Here is a 21,322-nt window from a genome sequence, read left to right on the forward strand (position 1 = left end):
GGAGGCAGGGTGAGGTTTTCCAAGACAAAGTTACGGTCCCAAGCCAGTGTTGGTGCCCGTCTGGGGGGCCTCAAGTTGTTAGCCCCTCTGAGGAACTGCTTGATCAGAGGGTGTGAAAAAAAGAGTCTGCTCAGTGGGAAAATGAGCAGAAATAGCAAAGGCATGAATTTTTATAGAGGAGAAAGAGAGACCACTGTGTAGTAGGTCAGCTAAGTAGTCCAGGATGAGAGGGATGGAGGACTGTGCCATACTGGCTCCCTTAGCCTGAATCCAGGTGCAGTACCTTTTCTATTTATCTGCATAAGACTTTCTGGTGCTAGGGCGTCTGGCCTCTCAGATAACATCCAGAACCTGTTTACTGAGAAGAGCAGATTGGCCAGGGGCCAGGTTAAAAGCCAAACTGCCAAATTGAGTGTCTGCAATTGGGGATGCATGAATTCCCCTGCCCTCTGGGTTAGGAGGCTGGGAACCTGAGGAAGATTCCATGAGGGCAGTGGGGACAGGCTGCACAGCAAGGGGTACTAGTGCTGTCTGGGCCAGTCCGGAGCTATGAGAATGGTCCTTGGTTTTTCCTCCCTTATTTTGATCAGTACCTTGGGAATGAGAGGTAGGGGAGAAAATGCATAGACCGAGAAGTTTACCCAGGGGATGGACAGGGCATCTACTTTCCATGCCATGCAGTGATGCTCCCTGGTGCAGAATTTGTTGAGCTGATGGTTGGCGTTGGAGGCAAAGAGGTCGACCTCCTTGGGTCCCCATTTCTGAGTTATTAGTAAGAAGGTGTTTCTGTCGAGCTGCCACTCATGGGGGTCCAACAGTTTTCTGCTTAACTGGTCTGCCAGGGAGGTGAGAGAGGCTATCGGGTATTGTGCTAACAGGTGTAGATGCATGGAAGAGGCTGTGAACCAAAGGGTCATGGCCAGCCTTCACAGCGGGTAGGAGTGCACCCCTCCCTGCTTGTTGATGTACCACATTACTGTGGTGTTGTCTGTTTTGATCAGGAGAACCCCTGGAGAGAGAGAAGGGGTTTGAAGGCTATCAAGGCTTGCTGCACAGCCATCATCTCTTTTAGACTGATGTGCAGGGGGAGTTGCTGGAGGTTCCCATTGACCCTGTATGCACCTGCCATCCAGGTGTGCAACCCAAGCGTAGTCTGATGTGTCTGTGGTCTGATGCATCTGTGGTGAGGGTCTGGGCGGTGGGGTGTGGGGGAGAAGGGCAGTCCCTTGTGGGAGCAGGCTGTTGCCCACCAAAGAAATTCCTCCCTCAGGCAAGGAATAATAGGTAAAAGAGTTTCCAGATCTTGAGAATGTTGACACCAAAGGCTCTTTTAGGTACCACTGAAGTTTCCTCATATGGAGTATGCAAGATGTCATGAACCCCAGGGCTTGCAGGATTTCCCTTGAAGAAAGCTGGGGCCTGGTGGCCAGCTGAGAGAAGTAAGCTGATAGGAAACTTTCTTTCTCTGGTGTTGGGTATGCCATCTGGGATGCTGGTCCAGACTTGCTCCCAGGAAGATTATCCTCTTGGTGGGTACCTATTTGGATTTATTTTTGTTGATTGTGTACACTAAGGAGGTTAGCAGGTCCTTTACAAAGGCCAGATGTTTGAGGAGCTTTTCCTGGCTGGCTGCCTGAATAAGGCAGTCATCTAAATAGGGATAAATATGAATATTTCTTTGTCTGCAAAAAGCAATGGCCGAAGCCAGGTATTTTGTGAAAACTCTGGGAGCAGTAGATAAAGCCTAAGGGAAGTGCAGTGAACTGAAAGTGCTGAGATCCTGCCCTGAAGCGAAGATATTTTCTGCAGCACTCCCTGGTGGGAATGTGGAGGTAGGCCTCTTTTAGGTCCAGGGTGACTAGCCACGTGTCCTTGGACAGCATGGGTAGCAGCTGCTGGAGGGTGAACATTTTGAATTTTGGGATCACCAGGAAGGTGTTTAGAATGGACAGATCAAGGATGGGGCACCAAGTGTCCTCTTTTCTGGGTACCAAAAAAAGTCTGGAGTAGAACTCATGGCCTATCTGCTCTGCAGGAACGTGTTCTACTGCTCCCAAGGAGAGTAGGGTATGTATTTGCTTTTGAGCCTCTGCCCACTGATTTGGTGGTAGATCTGGGAACTCTTCGGGGGTTGGAAGGGTGAGGAAAGAGAATGTGTACTCCTGAGACACAATGTTCAGAACCCATTGGTCCTTGGTAATGGTGGCCCAGGTGCTTGAGTGAAAGGAGAGTCTTCCTCTTTAGGGTATGTGATGGTGGGCAGAGGCGAGGTATGGAGGGTGTGAGTCATTGTGAGTTTTTGCCATAAGGGGGTGGCTTAGAACTCCCTGGTTTTGAAGTGGAGGCAGTCCACTGCTTAGATCTCTGCAACCCCTGGGACTGCTTTCTTGGAGGTCTGTTTCCACAGGAGCTAGGCTGGCCCTGTTTACTAGGTGCAGGAAAGGACCAGTGCTTGGAAGGAAAATGCCTGCTGAACCTAGGGGGCTATACCTGTAAGAAATCTTTAACAGTCTGCATATATTTTGCTTTTTCTTCCTTCTTTAACACCTCTTCTGCTTTACTGCTAAATAAGTTATCTTTGTGCATGGGTGCATCCAACAATTCTGATTTGCTATGGTCTGGCAGGGGTTGTTTCTTAAGCCATGCATGTCTTCTAATGACAGATCCAGTGACTGCTGCCCTGGAAGAAGCTTCTAGGGTGTCAAAATTGCAGTGCAAAGTGTGTTTAGTTACTTGACCAGCAGAATGCATTAATTCCTGTAAATCCTTAGATTTTGCCCATGCAGGAAAGGAGGAAATTTTTGTTTAAGGAGTTCCAAGGTATGTTCCTGATATTTAAGCATATGGAACTGACAATTTAGTGCCCTGATAGCAAGAGTAGCTGAGCTGTATACCTTTTTACCACATCAGTCCAGTGCTCTGGAATCCCTGTCTGAGGGGGGGTATTCTTAGCTGAAGTAGCTGTAACCCCTTTTGGGCCTTGAGTAATGCCCTCAGGGACCGCTGTTGGGTTTTTAAAGAGATATTTGTGAATCAGGGACTCTGTAGTACCTGTCTGGCTTCCTGGGAGCAGGGGAGAGGGCGTCTGGAGTCAAGCTGGATTCAAGGAAGGCATCATCTACCACATCTATGACTGGGGGGATGGCTAAGGACCTGTGTTGTGGAAGGTCCAGGAATTCTCTGAGTCTGTTTTTAGACTGTGGGTAGTCTTGACTCTCCCATTTGAAATGCTCCCTTAACATATGGAGGGTTTCCCCAAAGGAAAAATCCTCTGGGGGGAGAGGTTGAAGGAATAGATTCCTCTCCATCAGAATCCTCACATGTAGAGAGGGGCTGCATGTTTTCATAGTCAGATGCATCAGATTCATCTGACTCTTGTTCAGACAAAACTTCTGGAGACAGATCTCTTTTTCTTTTTGAGGGAGTGGCTTGGCTTCCCCTAATCAGCATGATAAGGTTCTCTGCCATTCTAAGCATTTGTGACTGAGGCAAGGGAGCAGGTGCCAAAGAATGGCTGGAAGGCGGTTTCTTGAGGGTGGTTCAACCCCTGGGCCTAAGGAACTCGGTTGGTTTAGAAAGAACAGTAGCCATGAAAGAAGGCATCGGTTTATGTCTGGAATCGGTGTTGCGAAGGAATTCCTCGGAAGCTGGTGCCTGCACAGCTGCTACGGACCCATCCAAGGAAGAGATGACCACAGGATTCTTAGATGAAGAAGAGTTCTGCGGCATACCAGACTCTGAAAAAGTCTCGGTAGAGGCCTGCGAATTAACTGAAGTGGGCATCAGGAGCTGTGAAAGCACCTAACTGAATTCTGAAGGACGGACGACCAGCTTGGCGGTAGCATCGTCGGAAGGTTTAGTCCTGTGCGGTCTGTCTCTGTCTTTATCTTTTCATTTTTTTGGAAGGTCTGCTGTCAGATGGCTTACGGAAGCCATATCGGAATTCGAGGACTCTAAATGGAAATATCTGGCTACAATAAGGGCCTGACGAACAATAGTTCTGGCATTAAAGCACAGAACCGACAATGAGGAACGTCGTGGTCTGGGCCTAGACAAGTGACGCAGTAGGAATGGAAGTCCCGGTGTGGTATCTGCTTTCCACAGGTGAGACAATTATTAACTTTTTCTGACATCGGTTAGTGCAAGAAAAAAGGATCCCCAACGGGGTACTTAGCTTTCGAAGACTTCAACTTCAATTTGGAAACGAAACTCAGGTAGATGCCGACCGGCAATCGTGCGAACTGCTTGGGCTCCATGGCAAGAAAGACTGATGTAATGGCTTGGGCTGCCTTCCTTTATACCCCAGACAACCTGACGTCAGTCTTCAAGCGACAGCAACTGACGCAGAAATACTAAGTTTCTGGTATTCAAGCCGGCAGAAGGCTAGCCCCAGCAGGGATAACCCAAATGTGATGACTGCAACAGTGAAACACGAAGAACATCTGGTTTCATTGTTGGATACCCAAGGGAACGATACCAGACTGCAACACCCACCCTGTGTACAGTAATGCTTTGAGTGAGGTTGTCTCAGTTTTTAAATATTTTTGAGAGAGATCTCATACCTTCACCCCCTCTCAACCTGACATTAAGGAATGCAATGACTCTGTCATCTCTGCACAGGCGTTGTATCACACAGTCCATTACCCGTCCTTAGACTGCACAGGAAGTAACTGAAGGGCATGCACCAGGGCCTGCTAAAGTTTTTTCCCTGGTTTGGCATGCAATGGAACCACAGCAGCATGCATGCATATTCCCACATGTGCCCTTCTAATATACCTATCACTGTCATTCCCCTTTAACAGACCACAGGATAATGGTAGTCTTGTAGTAGGCTCTCAGAGGAAGCCAGAAAATCCTTCCCTCCCTCCATGGTGGGGAAATTCACCTCAGCTTTCACTGGTCCTCCAGCTCCCCCAAATCCACTGCTAAACTCAGGATGCTGACTGTGTGGTCAGTTGCCCTGACCTTGTACCAATGGGTTCAATCACACCAGGTATCATACCACATAAAAGCAATAAGCAACAAAATAATGGAACAGGTATGTGGACTTGCTGACCAGGTGGCCAAGAATTTTCTACAATCAAGAAGAAATCTCCCATTTTCCACAGCTTTTTGCATTTTCCAACATCAGTCAGCTGACACGCTGTTATATTAATAAGTTGGGTATTGCACTTAAATGTGAGAAGTAGGGCAACGGTCTTGGAAGTTGCAAACAATGTTTGGTCACAGGGGTCACTGTCTGCTACAGCAATCCCTATAGGATGGTAGAACAGGCATAATTGCAGATGGTACCATTTCTGACCTCACAGTTACCCTATTAGTACCTGTCCCTAAAATTTGTTTCAGAATTCATTGGTTGATATTAAGCCGACCATGTGGGGCTGAGGGGTTGAACAATGAAAGCTGATTACATCACTGTCTTTCAAGTATGTTAAATTGTACACAACCCTCAACTATTATTGGTTAGAAATGAAAATACTATTTGTTATTTATTTACTTGTTTAATAAATGAGTAATAAGTGCACTGCTGCAGCTATTTCATTCCAAGTCGCTGCTTTTAGGAAATAAGCAATAAAATAATTTGCAGAATGGTGTGAACACAATCCAAAATTCCTCTAACATACTACTCAGTTGTTGGTCTTTTGGCTTTTCCCGGTAAGGGGTTGCCAAAGCGGAACTCCGGTACACTAATGATTGGCAGTAGATTTTTACAAAATGCCGAGGTGCCAGCTCGATGCCCAACCTTCAATGAAGGAACACCCACTTACGCACGCATATCTTTTGAATACTACCCAACCTTGAGGAGGACATGCAGACTCCACACAGAAGGCACTCCCAAGCCCAGCCGAGAATCGAACGGGAGAACCTCTTGCTTTGAGGTAACAACACTACCACCGCGGCACAATATACTACTCGGTAATCAGCTCATTTAAAAATAAATGCTCCAAGGTCTCCTTCCTTTTTAATTTCATGCAATAATTCTTTAATCATAAGTGTACTGACACCTCATATCCCACTTCCTTCATTTAATTACAACTGAATTTAATAATATGATTTCAATGGCTAATTTAATGCAAAGATTTTGCAGCTACCACTACTGGCAAATGACTCAGAAACTGACAGCACTAAAGAATAAATTTGTGCTATGCTAATTACCTTGAGTTTGAAGTTTTCAAGTATCTGCCTCAAAAGGAATGGATTGCTACTTTCAGCTCCATGTACAAATGACTGTACCCATTCTTCACAAAACCTGTTGTTTCCTATGGTCAAAAAGTAAGGTAAGTCAGCGGAACACAGTATCTAAATATTAAACATCCAAAATTCAGATCACAGTTAAGGTGAGAAAGAGGTTTTGTTGCAAGAAATAAAATGGACTTGAATTCCACATTTAGACAATACAGAGTAAATGACAACAATAAATTCTGAATATGCAAGTCTGGACTAAATTCAAATGCCACAATGTTAATAGTTTGAAGCCAGAAGCCCTGCATTTGATTTATTTACTGGTGAAATGCCTGCACTGTCACAGAAACGATCACAACTCCAGAAAGAGTATACTGTATGATATACCACACAAAAACAGCATGTATACATCAGGATACTACAACAAAAAGGCTTGCAAATTTTAATTTGTATAAATACACCTCAGTGCCTTTATAACTTTATAACAGGTTTATTTGATTTTTTGCATACAATCTTTAAAAGCAAAGAACTCAAAATTAGAAATATATAAGTCACATAAAGTACAGTTTTGTACCTACCATAAATGTAGATGTCCGAGAGGTATGCATCTGCAGTCCTAACAAATGGGTTGTCCTGCCTCAGGCAGCCCTTCGGTCGGCCGGATTCCAAAGTCTGGGTCTGGCCTCGGCTGATGTCGCACTTCACCCGACGTCACAGCTGCAGTTCAGCGGGTATAAAGGCATCAGCCGACGCCATTTTCCTCAGTGTTTCTTGCCCCAGATGCCAGGTACCCTCTAGGAAGGCTAAATTTGGATAAATGCAAATGTTTCCAAATAACAGAGAGCAAATAACATGTATATACATATATACAAACAAATACACTACAATAGATTCCCCCAGCTAGCTACAAGATGGGCAAAAAACCCTAGGAGTACCACAGAGGGGAAGGAGGGTGGGTAATCCTGACTGCAGATGCATACCTCTCGGACATCTACATTTATGGTAGGTACAAAACTGTACTATGTCCTTCAAGGATGCATCTGCAGTCCTAACAAATGGGTAGAATACCATAGCCAAACTGGGGGAGGAGGTACTAATAAGATTATGGTGTAGTTAAGATCCCTTGCAAAACAGCAGTGGCAAAACCTGCTCGGGATCTGGAGTATAAGGGTAGATTATAATGCTTGGCAAATGTATGCACGGAGCTCCAAGTAGCAGCCTCTAAAATGTCTTTGGTAGCCACTCCTCGTAAAAAAGTTGTAGTAGTGGCTGTCGCCCTTGTGGAGTGAGGTCTGATGTTTTCTGGAGTTGTCTTTCCATGATAAGAGTAACAAAATCTAATGCAATTTCCTATCCATTTTGAGATTGTCTGTTTTGAAATTGCTTTTCCTTCCATTCCTGTTGCATATGCTACCAGTAGCTGGTCAGTTTTTCTATTGTTCTTGGTTCTGTCCAGGTAGTAGCGCAATTGCCTATGCACATCCAAGGTATGTAGTAATCTTTCCCCCCTGTTCTGTGGGTTGGGGAAGAATGTAGGCAGGTGGATAGCTTGGTTTAAAGATACCCTGGAGACCACCTTTGGCATGAAAGTAGGATTAGTTCTCATGGACACTCTATCTTGATGGAAGATAAGGAAGGGCTGTACTGCCATTAATGCCTGTAATTCAGAAACCCTTCTTGCTGAAGTGATTGCAAGCAGGAAAGCAGTTTTCCATGATAAGTACTGTAATTCTGCTGTTGCTGCTGGTTCAAAAGGAGGGAGTGTCAATTTTTCTAGCACAAAGTTCAAGTCCCATGTAGGCAATGTGGCTTCCTTGGTGGCTTTACATTTTTAATTCCTCTCAGAAACTGCCTGAGTAGAGGATGAGAGAAGACTGGAGGATCCATGTTGTATTCTGCTGAAATAGCTGACGCATGAATCTTAATGGAAGAATAGGACAGGCCATTGTGGAAAAGCTCTGCTAAGTATTCCAGGATGTTAGCTATGTTTACCAGTGACACACTTTCTCCTTTTGCTGCACTCCAAATGAGATATCTTTTCCATTTTGTTGAATAAGTTTTCCTTGTTGAGGGTCTGCGAGCCTCCAAGATAATGTCTTTAACCCTTTGAGATAGATCTGGGTTATTTTGTCTTATGCAATGTTCCAAGCAGCTAGCTGCAGCGTTTTCAAGTTTGGATGCAGGGTTTTGAAGTTGTTCTGTGTTAGCAGTAAGGGAACTAGGGGCAGGGCCCATGCTTGTTCCCGAGACATACTCCTCAGTAATGGGTACCAATGCTGCCTCGGCCAGTCTGGAGATATCAGGATGATCCTTGGTTGTTCTTCTTTGATCTTCAATAGCACCTTGTGCATCAAAGGAAGAGGTGGGAATGCATATGCTGTCAGGTTTTCCCAACTGAAAGATAGGGAGTCCACCTTCCAAGCTAGTGGGTGGTATGTCCTTGTGCAGAATTTTTTCAATTGGTGGTTGTGGGGGGATGCGAATAAGTCTATTTCTGGTAGTCCCCATTTCCTTGTAATGGTTTTGAAGATGTCTGGATGCAGCATCCATTCGTGGGCATCCGTGGTAGTTCTGCTTAGGATGTCTGCTAGTATATTTTCTTTTCCTGGCACAAATATTGCCTGGAGCTGAATGTTGAGGCTCAGGGCCACATTCCAGAGGTCCATTGCCATCCGGCATAGAGGATATGAATGTGTGCCTCCCTGTTTGTTGATATACCACATAACTGTGGTGTTGTCCGTCCTTATCAGCAATTGACCCTGATGAAGAAATGGCCTGAATGTCTGAATTGCCAGTTTTACTGCAAGCATCTCCTTTTGATTTATGTGTAGGTTCAGCTGGTCTTGAGTCCATAAGCCTTGTATGCACTTGTCCAGCATGTGTGCCCCCCAACCGAGGTCTGAGGCGTCCGTGGTGATAGTCTGGCTTGGTTGAGGGCTGTGGAAGGGCAGTCCTTTGTTCACTTGACAGGCCTGAGCCCACCATCGGAATTCTTGCTTCAGGCATGGAATTATTGGAATTTGGGTTTCTAGGCTGTGCTTGTGCTGAGACCATAAATTCCTTAGGTACCATTGTAACTTTCTCATATGTAGTCTGGCATGTGGAATCAATATTATGCAGGATGCCATGTAACCCAGGGCTTGCAGGACTTTCCTTGCTGTTAGCTGGTTCTGCGTTGTTAATGCCATGAAATAGAGAGGAAGGTGCTTCTGCTTTTCTGCTGTGAGGGATGCCATTTGATTTGATGTGTCCAGTTCTGCACCCAAGAAAGTTATCCTTTGGGATGGCATCAGCCTTGACTTTTTTATACTGACTGTGTATCCCAGGGCTTGCAGTAGATGAATGACCTTTTTCAAATCTTTTACTAATTTGTTTTTGTTGTCCGCTTGTAACAGGCAGTCGTCCAGGTAAGGGTAAATTTGAATTCCCTGAAGCCTGCAATGAGCAATTACTGATGTCAGGCATTTCGTGAATACTCTGAGCGCAGTAGATAAGCCAAAAGGCAATGCTGAGAATTGATAATGCTCTGATCCTGCAAGAAATCTGAGGTATCTTCTGCAATTTGGTCGTATGGGGACGTGCAGGTATGCCTCCTTGAGATCTAGAGTTACCAGCCAAGACTCCTTGCCCAGCATGGGAAGAAGCTGCTGTAGGGTCAGAATCTTGAATTTTGGAACAATGAGATATGTGTTCAGAGCGGACAGGTCGAGAATAGGTCTCCATTGGTTTTCTTTTCTTGGCACCAGGAAAAGTCTGGAGTAAAATCCTTGCCCTTGTTCCATAGACGGTACCTTTTCTATAGCTCTCATCCTTATTAAGTGGTCTATTTGTTTTAGAGCGTTTGCCTTTTGATTTGGAGGTAGGTTTGGCATTCCTCTCTTCCTTGGTAGAGTATGGAAGTGAAACCTGTAACCTTTGTCTATTGTCTGTAAAATCCATTTGTCTCCTGTAATGTAATGCCAGTTTACTGAAAATAAGGCTAGCTTTCCGCCTAAGGGTGCTTCTAGTTGTTCCCTGGTAGGCGGTTTCAGAGCCAAGTCACTGTGATTGTCCTGTGGAAGTGGCTGGATCTGGGGCAGTGCTTCGCTGGTTGTTAGGCTGCCACTGACGTCCCCTGTAGGCACCTCTGGATTGACCTCTGCCTCTTGGGCGCCTATTCCTGCCTCTCTGTGCTCTGGTGGTTTCCAGAAAGGACCAATTCTTGGAAGGCCAGTTCCTACTAAACCTTGGAGGCTGGACCTGTAAGAAATCCTTGACTGTCTGGACAGATTTTGCTTTCTCTTCCACCTTCTTCAGCACCTGCTGTGCAGGGGAGCCAAACAAATTGTGTTTATCCATGGGAGCATCTAGGAGCTTTGATTTTACATGGTCTGGTAAGGACTGCTCTTTTAACCATGCATGCCTTCTGATCACTGTACCAGTCATAGCTGATCTAAAGGAAGCCTCCAGTGCATCATAGCCGCATTTTAAGGAATGATTACTGACCTGCTGAATGTTATGTACCATCTCCTGAATAGACTTTCTGTCTAATGGTTCAGGCGAGGACAGTTTTTTAGTTAACTGATCTAACATAAATTCCTGATACTGAATCAGGTGGAACTGACAGTTTAAGGCCCTAGCCGAAAGAGTAGCAGAAGTATAAACTTTTTTACCCCATCTCTCTAAGGCCCTGGATTCCCTTTCAGAGGGTAGGGGGTTTTTGGCAGAGGTAGCTGCTACAGCCTTGGGGCCCTGTGAAATAGTTTCAGGATCTGCAAAAGGAGCCTTATACAAATGATAATGTGTGTCCGGAACCCTGTAGTATCTGTCGGGCTTAGCAGGGGCCGGAGGAAGTGAAATCAGGAGCAGTACAAGCATAATTAAATGCATCATCCACAACTATAAGTACTGGAGGAATGGCTAAAGGCCTATGCTGTGGCAAATGCAAAAAGGTCCTAAGCCTTTTCCTAGAGTCTGAAAAATCCTGGCCCTGCCATTGAAATTGCTCCCTCATAGCATGCAAGGTTTCCCCAAAAGAAAATTCCTCAGGCGGAGAGGCAGAAGGAATGGAGTCTTCTGCGTCAGAGTCTTCATAAGGAGAATAAGGGCCTTCTGGAGGGTTTGTATTTTCTGAATCATCAGAGGAGTAATCTGTAGAAACTGGCTCAGGGGGCTCTGCTCTAGGCCTCTTCTCTGGAGGTGGCTGAGAGGCCCTGTCAGGGTGAGGCTGGGATCCCCTGATCAAAGAAATGAGATCCTCTGCTAGACTAAGCATTTGAGTACTAGAGCTAGGCCTGTGAGAGGGGATCTTAGCAGGCACAGTCTTGGTTGATTTTGCTGCTTTAGCCCTGGCAAAAGCTTTAATTGACATGGATGCAGGGGGCCTAGCAGCTCCACGAGCAGGAGTAGGTATATCTAAGGGGATAGTATCAGATAAATCCTGAGAACCTGTAAGAGCAGGTGGAATTTCAGTAGCAGATTCAGCCATGCTGGATGAGGCCTCGGTAGGAGGCAAGCTTTCGGCCGAAGGAAGAACCGAGGACTCTGTTTCAGCCGAAACCGAGACACTCGCGGTTGACTTAACCGCGGTTTCGGCCGTAACCGCAGACCGCGAGTGTCGGTCCTTTTCCTTGCGCTTTTTAGCTAATTGTGAAGTCAGAGTCTCCGACGGCATGTTGTAAGCAAAAGCGGAGCCGAAAAACTCCTCTGCAAATTCCGACCGACGTCTAAGTGTCCGTTGGTTGAAAGAAGCACAGGCTAGACAAGCTGCTACGTCGTGGTCTGGGCCTAAACAAGGTAGGCAGTAAGAGTGGAAATCTTTATGAGGTATTTGTTTCCCACAAGTTAAACAGTTATTCACTTTTTCTGACATCGGCTGAGGCAAGAAAGAGTCCCCAATGGGCTACTTAGCTTTTTAGAAGTCTTCGGTAGTAGCAATCTCTGGTTCTGACCGACCGGCACTTGCGAACAGCTTCTGCTTCAGGCGCCACGCGGCAAGAAAGACTGAGGAAAATGGCGTCAGCTGATGCCTTTATACCCGCTGAACTGCAGCTATGACGTCGGGTGAAGTGCGACATCAGCCGAGGCCAGACCCAGACTTTGGAATCCGGCCGACCGAAGGGCTGCCTGAGGCAGGACAACCCATTTGTTAGGACTGCAGATGCATCCTTGAAGGACATCTAAGGACACAGCCTCAGACAAGTTAAGAATGGCACAATGAGTTAAGCTATGAACTGCTTTATTAAACAGACCTGGGTTTGAGTCCCTCATTCTCTACCTGCAATTGTCTACTAAGTCACACACTTAACCTGAAAAGTACTGACAGATCAATGATAAAATGGTGTTTGTACATAGTGGAGTTTACTACAGTTAGTACACAAAATGCAGGTTGGCAATTAACCTTGTACAAATTACACATGACAACTGGAGAGAGTGCAAACGGCATAGGCTTGAGAACAGCAAATGGAATGAGTAATACATATCAAAATGGTAGTTTTATGGCAAGCAGTGTGAAGCATTTGTAGGATTGACTTCTTCCACAGACGAACAGTAAAATTCTTATAAACTACTTGCATATGAACATTCATATTACACAAGCTTGCTTTAAAATTACTCAATTATAGCTACTGACCCCCCTCAAAAATCTCTTATTTTACAGGACTCTGTCTTACTTCCTCAGAAACTCAAACACAAACCTACTTATCAGACCTTTATACACTATAGCTACTTCTGAGACAGCTTTCACTAAAATTGCACTAGCACACTTGAACAAAATCCTCGAAGGCATTAAAGGTAGGTACCTCCCTCAAAAACTTTAAGAAAGCACAAAAAAAGAGTGAATCCTTACAGTGCCATTGTTTTGATAATCTTGACATTGTCCTAACTTTCCCCATGGTTCTGATTTATGGAATACAATGCACCCCCTTTCCTCATTATGTACATGTAGCTGTAATCCCTCTTCTTCCTGTCCTCCAGCAACCACACCCTACCCTCTAATTCTGTTCTCTGTCTTAAGTTATCCATTTCCCTCCTATTTTCTTTGCATGCCTTACTGTGTATGAAAACATCTCTCTCCCTCCCTCTTCATTTCCTAATCCAGTCTTATACCCCAGTTAACACCCTTTAGCCCATGCATAATAGACTCAAACCTCAAGGCTTGTCATCCTCCTAAATTACTCAACTTATTCTTGACACTATAATTATATGTCATAACTGATAGCAGTTTAAATGGTTTTTCAACACATTTTGTGTTCACTTCAGTTTTATAATCCAATCAGCATAAATCTAAGTGTTTCTGTCTATATATATATATATATATATATATATATATATATATATATATACATATATATACATATATATATATATATATATATATATATATATATATATATATACATATATATACACACACACATAATCATTCCTGCTCCTAATAATATATGCTGTCCTGGCCAAATTTCCCCTAGTCAGTATGAACACCATAGTATCTCTGCAAACAGGGATTTAATCCATTGTATACAGATTTATATGACTCATGCAGTGCTTTGGTATACAATTTACAAAGTACCAGCCCTTCTATATGACACACATTTATAAATAGCATCCAGTGTATTTACAAAAGCTGTATGACTGATCTCTTTACCAAAGGTCAAGCAGATGTTGATTGAATGATTTTCTAATTTGCATTTTACCTCTATATGACAGCAGCTTTTCTACAAGAGTAGTGTGGGAGGTAATACTACCCATAAACATACATAAGAATCTGTAGCAGGATAGTAAAGTCCAGACAAAATGAGGATGATGGCAAGCAAAAAGGACAGTCACATACCATGGCACTGATGTGCAATCACAGAGGTCATCTTAGTGAAAATGTTATCAGAGACAGAGAAAATATGAAATAAATACAGATAGTTGCTTTATTTCTACTTTTCTTAGACAGATGATTCCAATGAACAGGAGCAATCTTCCATAGGCTATTTTTTTCCATTGCTATCACAAACTGGGATCATAGATTCCTAGGTTAGTACTATGGTTAAGTGACCTTGTGGGTCATTTTAAGCCTATCTAATTGTAACATTTTTTAAAACAAGAAACATCTTTACTAAATTATCACTTACGACACAGGCAATCATACAATTATATAAATGAAAATAAACCATACTGACAATTTTAGTTGCAAACATTATACACCCCTTATAATCTACACAATCACTGGTAGTCAAGCATTACAAAGCTCGTTCAAATCCTACCTTCTTTTAAATTTCACACATCCCCTGTATGTATTGTTCCCACAATTCCCATTTTTTCTATGTAATTTGCTCCTACCCTTTTCTAAAAATCCTATTTCCACCTGTTTTATCTCTATTACTACATTCACTACTACTAATACACTTGGTTTAGACTTAGACTTCCATTTTCAAGTAATTGCTTTTTTGGCAGCCATCATAATTAGACTCAGCAAATCCTTACTATGTCTAGGGAATTCCGATTCTGTATCATAGCTCAGAAAAAATAATTTCCTTAGATACATCAATTTGCTCACCCATTATTCTCTGACAGAGTAGTCTGCAGGGAATCAAAGTCTGCCAACTCATTACACTCCCAGAAAATGTGTCCCTAATTATCTTTTTTTCTTCCTCATCACACCTCTAACATTTGTTGTCTACCTGAGGAAAAATTCTCTGCAGTCTACTTGGGGTATAAAAATATCTATGTAAACATTTCCAAGCAAAAAATCATAAATCTTCTAGATCTTGTTGCATACTTGGGAGACATGCATATATTTCCCCATTGTTGGTTTGTGAATTGCTTATCCAATCTCTCTTCCCAATCCTTTCTAACCTCCTTTGATGGATTCTTATAGTTATCATGCAATATGTTATATGCTCTACTAATTATTCATTTTTTTAACAGCAGCTTCTGTTCTAGGTTCTACTAAAAACTCTACCAGTGCTGGTCTTTTGTTTAGGACCCCCCTATTTCTTTCTCTTTGCCTATACTCTGACATCAGTATGACAGGGAAGGCAATCCCTAACCTGCAGTCCAAATAAGTTCTTGCTGTCTTTTCCCTTATTACCTTTCCCTCTCTAGTTATTTGTTTCCAATTCCTTGGTTCCCTTGCCATTTTTTTCCAATAAATTCCATCCCCTCTTCCCTACTGTTTGTATCCCTAATTGCGGTCATCCCTATTGGCAGAATCTCCTTTCTCCATTCCCATGTTGGCTTATTTCTTAGAACACTTTCTGCTACTTTATGATTATAGTATTCTGTATAAAAAGAAGTTATGTACCTACCATAATGTTCCATGTTAGTTGTCTTCATCTCGCCTTCTTTCTTGCTGGTTGGGATCGGAGCTGATCCTCGGCTCCGACTCGGCCATCTTCTATAGCTCGAGAGCTGTTTACTGACTCGAGGCTACCCCTTATCCCATGATGCCTAGCGATAGCTACCCAGATCTCGTTTGAAATAGCTAACCCCAGACATAGCCAGAGAATCAACCTGTGCAAACAAACAGGTTGAGCATACCTGTCATACTCTCTAAGTCAGTAGAGGAAACAAACCAAAGAACACTCAGCCAGTGAAACCAGAACTCCTCTCGGTCCAACAGGACAGGGGGACGGATGGTGGGACGCAAGAAAGAAGGCGAGATGAAGACAACTAACATGGAACGTTATGGTAGGTCAATAACTTCTTTATGTTAAGTTGTCTATCTCGCCTTCGTTCTTGCTGGTTGGGACAGCGTCCCTAGCACCTACAATCCTGGGCGGCTCATAGGAACAGACTCTTCAGAACAGCTCTGCTCTTGGAGACCATATCTAGCTTGTAATGAGAAATAAAGGTATGAGGATTTGCCCACGTAGCAGTTGCACAGATAAAATCCATGGGCAACCTAGATTGGAAGGCTACAGAGGTGGCCAAGGTCCTAGTAGAATGACCTTTCGGTTTGATAGGCAACTCTTTGTTTCTTAATTGATAAATGAAGGTAATATAGTGTGAGACAACCACCTGGATAAGATCACCTTGGAAACTGGGAGACCTTGTCTGCCTAGAGCATAGGAAAGGAATAGTTGGTCCGACTTCCTTATTTCCTTAGTCCTGTGCAGGTAAAGACACAATTGTCTATGAACGTCCAATTGGTGTAATTTGTACTCTGCCTTGTTGGTGTGGTTAGGGAAAAACACAGGAAGGTCTATAGATTGGTTTAAATTATTTTCTGAGCAGACTTTCAGAAGAAATGAAGGATTAGTCCTCAGAGCAACCCTGTCCTTATGAAAAACCAAGTATTGTGGACGAACACATAGTGCCTGAAGTTCAGAGACGCGTCTGGCTGAAGTAATAGCTACCAGGAAGAGTGTTTTCCAAGATAGAAACTTAAAGGAGCAGGAAGCTGCTTGGTTCAAAGGGGGGCAGAATTAAGGAGGTTAGTACCAAATTAAGGTCCCAAGGAGGAGGTGGATCTCTCACTGGAGGTCTAAGGAGAGTAGTCCCTCTTAAAAAAAGCTTTACAGAGCTTATGAGACATAATGTTTGAATTTGACAACCCAACATGAAAGTTAGAAATGGCCGCCAATTGAACCCTGATTGTAGCAGAAGCGGACCCAGAATGAAAAAGCTGTGCTAGGAATTCCAAAATTTCATGGACTGGGGCTGAAAATGGATCTACGTTCATAGCCTCTGCCCAACAAGAAAAACATTTCCATTTGCTAGCATAATTTTTTCTAGTTGTGGACTTGTGAGAGGAGACAATAATCTCACATATGGCCGGGGAAATGCTGGGAAGCCTGGCTAAGGTTGGAAGTGGAGCAACCAAGCTGTAAGCTGGAGTGTGTGGAGGGATTGATGCAGCCCGCCTGATTGATGAATCAGTAGGTCGGGAATCGGATCCAGAGTCTAGGGCTGATCGAGAAGGTAATGGTGCAGGAACGGAAACCATATCTGTCAAGGCCAGTAAAGGCAATGAGGATCATTTTGCAGCCCAACGATATTGCTTTCTGTATGAGCTTTGGAATCAGGGGAAATGGAGGAAAGGCATAAAGAAGTCCTTGAGGCCAATCGTGGACTAGAGCATCTCTGGGTGAGTGACCTGGAAGTGGAAAAAGGGAAAAGTAGTTGCTGCATTTGCTGTTGAAGAGGGTGGCAAAAAGATTGCAGCAAGGCTGTCCCCATTTGTGGAAGATAAGATCCGCAACTTCCTGATTCAGAGACCACTCGTGAGGCATGAGAATATCTCTGCTGAGCCTGTCTGCTATGACGTTGGACCTCCCAGGGATGTGTGTCACAATCAGAAAAAGTTGGGAGGAAATCGCCCACTGCCAGAGTCTGAGTGCTTCTCGACATAGGGGGTAGGACCTGGTTCCGCCCTGCTTGTTGATGTACCACACCACTGACATGTTGTCCATTTGAATTGCAATGGTCCCAGAAGGGAGAGAGTCCTGAAGAGCTTGCAACGCTAGGAGCACGGCTCTCATTTCTAGGATGTTTATATGCAGACCATACTCGTGAGGCTGCCAAGCGCCTTGGACTGTCCTGCCCTGATAATGCCCCCCCCCCCAATCAGGGAGGCATCTGTGGTCACTGTGGCAACCGGAGGGGGCTGAATGAAGGGTCTGCCCTGAGTCACTAGTGGGGAGACCATCCACCAGGAAAGGTGCCTTTTGCATGCTTCTGTAATCATGATCATGTGAGACATGGGCAGCTGTTGAAAAGACCACTGTGTGAACAGAAGCCACTGAAGGATCCTCATGTGAAAACGGGCCAGTGGGATTAGAAGAACTGTCGCTGCCATGGAACCCAGAGTTTGAAGGATGAACCTGACTTGGATTCTTTTGCTCTGCATTAGAACTTGTACTTGCTGGCGAACTGTAGACACCCTTTCTGACGGTAGCCTTGCAGACATGTTCCTTTTGTCTAAGTCTGCTCCTATATAGGTGATAGATTGACAGGGCAACAAGGCAGATTTTTCAAAGTTTATTGTAATGCCTAGCTGAGAGCAGATTGTGATTGTGTAGTCCCTGGCTTGCAGAAGTTGATGCCTGGTAGTAGCAGTGAGGAGCCAGTCGTCTAGATATGGAAACACCTGGAATCCTAGACGTCTCAGGTGAGCCGTGACCACTGCCATACACTTGGTGAACATCCTGGGGGCTCTGGTGAGACCAAAGGGCAGAGCTCTGAAATGGTAATGACTGGCTCCCAGCCAGAAGCGAAAAAATCTCCTGGAGCGCCTGCCCATTTTGATATGGTAGTACGCATCCCGAAGATCTATCGAGCACATCCAATTGTCCTGACCCAGAAAGGGTAGAATGGACTGCAGCGTGACCATCCGAAACTTTGTTCTTTGAATAGACCTGTTTAGTCTACTGAGATCCAGAATCGGTCTTCCAGTCCCCTGTCTTTTTTGGTACCAAAAAGAACCTTGAGTAGGTTCTGGATCCATGCTGGCCTGCCGGGACTTCCTGGATGACTCTCTTTTCTAGCAGTTTTGAAACTTCTATTACTGCTTGGTCCATCAGATTGAGTGGAACATCTGGAAGGGATTTCCTTGACGGTAAGGGGGGTTGACAAAAGGGAATTTTGTAACCTCCGGATATAATGGACCATACCCATTTGTCTTGTGTTAAATTTTGCCAGGCTTTTGGGTACAGTGAAAGTCTTCCCCAGACTGCCTCCAGAGGCGGGCAGTCGGGCAACCCTTCAGGGATGCTGAAAGGGCTTATCAGAGAAAGATTCTCTGCTGCCCTGGTTCTGCGGATGCCATCTGCCACGAGGGTGGCGTCTTTTGTTGTTGTTTCCCCCTCTGCCCCTGAAGGAAAAATCACTACGTGTGTCAGGCGAGGCTCCCTGGGATTTTCGGAACCGCATTTTACCACTCTTCTGACCCTTGGAGTATGGTCTAGAAGGAGTGGAAAAACTGACTCCCACAGCAGAGAGAGTTTTGCCTTCTTGCTCACACCTAGTCAAAGTGTCTTTCACCTGTGGTCCAAAACGAAAGGAACCATCAAAGGGGGTGTTGGTGAATGACGCTCTAAAGAGTTCCGCAAAATTACACAGCCGCATCCATGCATGCCTCCTAAGGGCCACACCCGTACCTGCGGCTCTACTCGCACCATCAGCTGCATAGGAAATGAGCCTCATGGAGGAGTTGACTACAGAATTAAGCGTCGCCAGCTGGGAAGCTACTTTAGCTTGAGCAGCCTCAGCTGATGGATCTTGAAGGGCATCTCCGAATTCTTTAAGGAGATCCCTCTGAAGCCGGGTAAAATGGCATAAGTAGTTCAGTGACCTCATAGAAAAGGTCGCTGAAGCAAACATTCGCTTCCCGTATCTGTCCATGGTCCTAGATTCCTTGTTAGGGGGATGGACAGATGAAGAGGTCGCCGCTAACTCTTTTTTGATGGCTGCTGCTAACACCATGGCATCAACAGGAACACCTTTGGTAAGGAACTGCTTATCATGGGGTGCTGTGATGAACTTGCCAGGTCTCCTCGGAGTTGGTTCCACTGTATCCGGAGCTGACCAAGCCTTTCGAGCCACCACTGACATAAGTGGATCGAAAGGTGGAGAAACCCAGGAGGTGGAAGGTCGGGAACAAAATGCATCCAGGAATACAGACTCATCCACAGTAGGGGCTAGGGGATTCAAGTTCCCCCTCTGCTTAAGCATTTCTAGGATGTCTGAGAAGGAAACATCTTCAGAGGGGGATGTCGGGGACCCTTCCGAATCATCTAAGTCTGTATCAGAAGTGACAGATTCAGGGGAGTCAATGTGCTTTCCTCTTGCACTTCTTACGAGGGGGGGCTCCTCTGAATGATCAGGGGAGGCCTCGGAAGAAGAGGAAACACCCAATGGGGTGCCCTGGAGTGCCGGTTCCCCACGCTTAGGGTCTGGTGGAGGAGCAGAGGTTGGCACAGGCACTACAGAGGACGGAGCCGGTGGGGCCGATAGTGGAGCTGACTCTGTGGCCAGCACACTCCTCATGACATCGAAGGTGTCCCTGCCACGATGCAGAGAAGGCTCCGGTTCCCGAGGAAATCAGAATCCTTCTCCGCACCGAGGGAGACGGCTCCGTGGCCGATGTAGGAGCTGAGCTCACCTGCGCCGAAGCTCCGAGAGGGAGAATGGGGTCGGACAAAGGTCCGATGCTACTCGCCCCCTCGGAGCCGACGAGGGAACCCTGGCGCCCAGATCCCTCGATGGACGGCACCATCGAGGGGATTGGAGCCGACGAAGGAACCGAAGGAGAAAGAGTTATCGGAGCTGATGGTTCCACTACTCGAACCCCAACAAACTCCGGCTCCAAACTCAATGGAGACAGAGGAGGAACATTGATAGAAGTGGATGGAGCAGACACCTGTTGAGGAGGGCTGGACAACATCTTGGCAAGTGACTGTGACTTTAGCAACCTACTGACCACTCTCTCCACATCGTGATCCGACAACCTAGAGGATCGAGAGGAGTGAGAAGATCTGTGACTGCGCTCGCTCTGAAGCAGGGGAGACCGAGGAGCCGAATGTATTGATTCCAAAGAAGGGGACCTCAGCCTCTTGTGGCTCTGCGAAGGATCCAAAGTTTCTGATGGAGCCGACTGGGAGACAGTCTTATCAGTGCCAGCCGGCACCGAAGTACCAGGTAGAGTCTGAACCAAAGACGGCTCCGAACTTGGAGCCGATGGCTTGGTATATTTAGGAGATTTCACAGGCTGAGAGGTCTTGGCAGGTGAATCCTGGGGCTTTAAAAGACCCCTAAGAATAAGCTTATTCTTACGCTCCTGCAGAACTCTTGGACTAAATGCATGGCAGATAGAACAAGAGTCCTGCAAGTGCACAGCGCCTAAACAATAGACGCAAGAAGTGTGCCCATCTGTCAGAGACATTTTCTGACAGCATGAGCCACACTTCTTGAACCCAGACAGTTTGGATTCTTTTGCATCCTGTAACAAGAAATACAACAATGGCTAACAAAGCAAAATACAGTCTACACAAACACACACTATACTACAGACTAAAGCTAAAGGTTTTTTTTTTTTTTTAGCTAGGAAAGTCTCTAACTTAAACGGCTATCCTATAAAGAAAGTAGAAGGAAAGCCTCGAACCTAAAAGGCTACCCTGACAAGAAAGGATAAGGAGGGGGGGAGGGGGAGAACTCTCTAAGTTAAACGAGT

At 45.2% G+C, this 21,322-nt stretch overlaps 1 protein-coding gene across 1 annotated transcript in view; it reads right to left on the bottom strand.

The window, feature by feature from the left end:
- CCHR4.PART0H17orf75 (chromosome chr4.part0 C17orf75 homolog) overlaps positions 1–21,322 on the bottom strand; it is a 671,853-nt gene that overhangs the window by 109,795 nt on the left and 540,736 nt on the right. Inside the window, exon 9 of the mRNA XM_044068053.1 lies at positions 6,157–6,260. Within this exon, the coding sequence (XP_043923988.1) occupies positions 6,157–6,260 (104 nt within the window). The remainder of the gene's footprint in view (positions 1–6,156; positions 6,261–21,322) is intronic.

This window comes from Protopterus annectens, chromosome 4.part0 (assembly GCF_019279795.1).
Source record: "Protopterus annectens isolate FY-2018-M chromosome 4.part0, PAN1.0, whole genome shotgun sequence".
Classification (NCBI taxonomy): Eukaryota; Metazoa; Chordata; order Ceratodontiformes; family Protopteridae; genus Protopterus; species Protopterus annectens.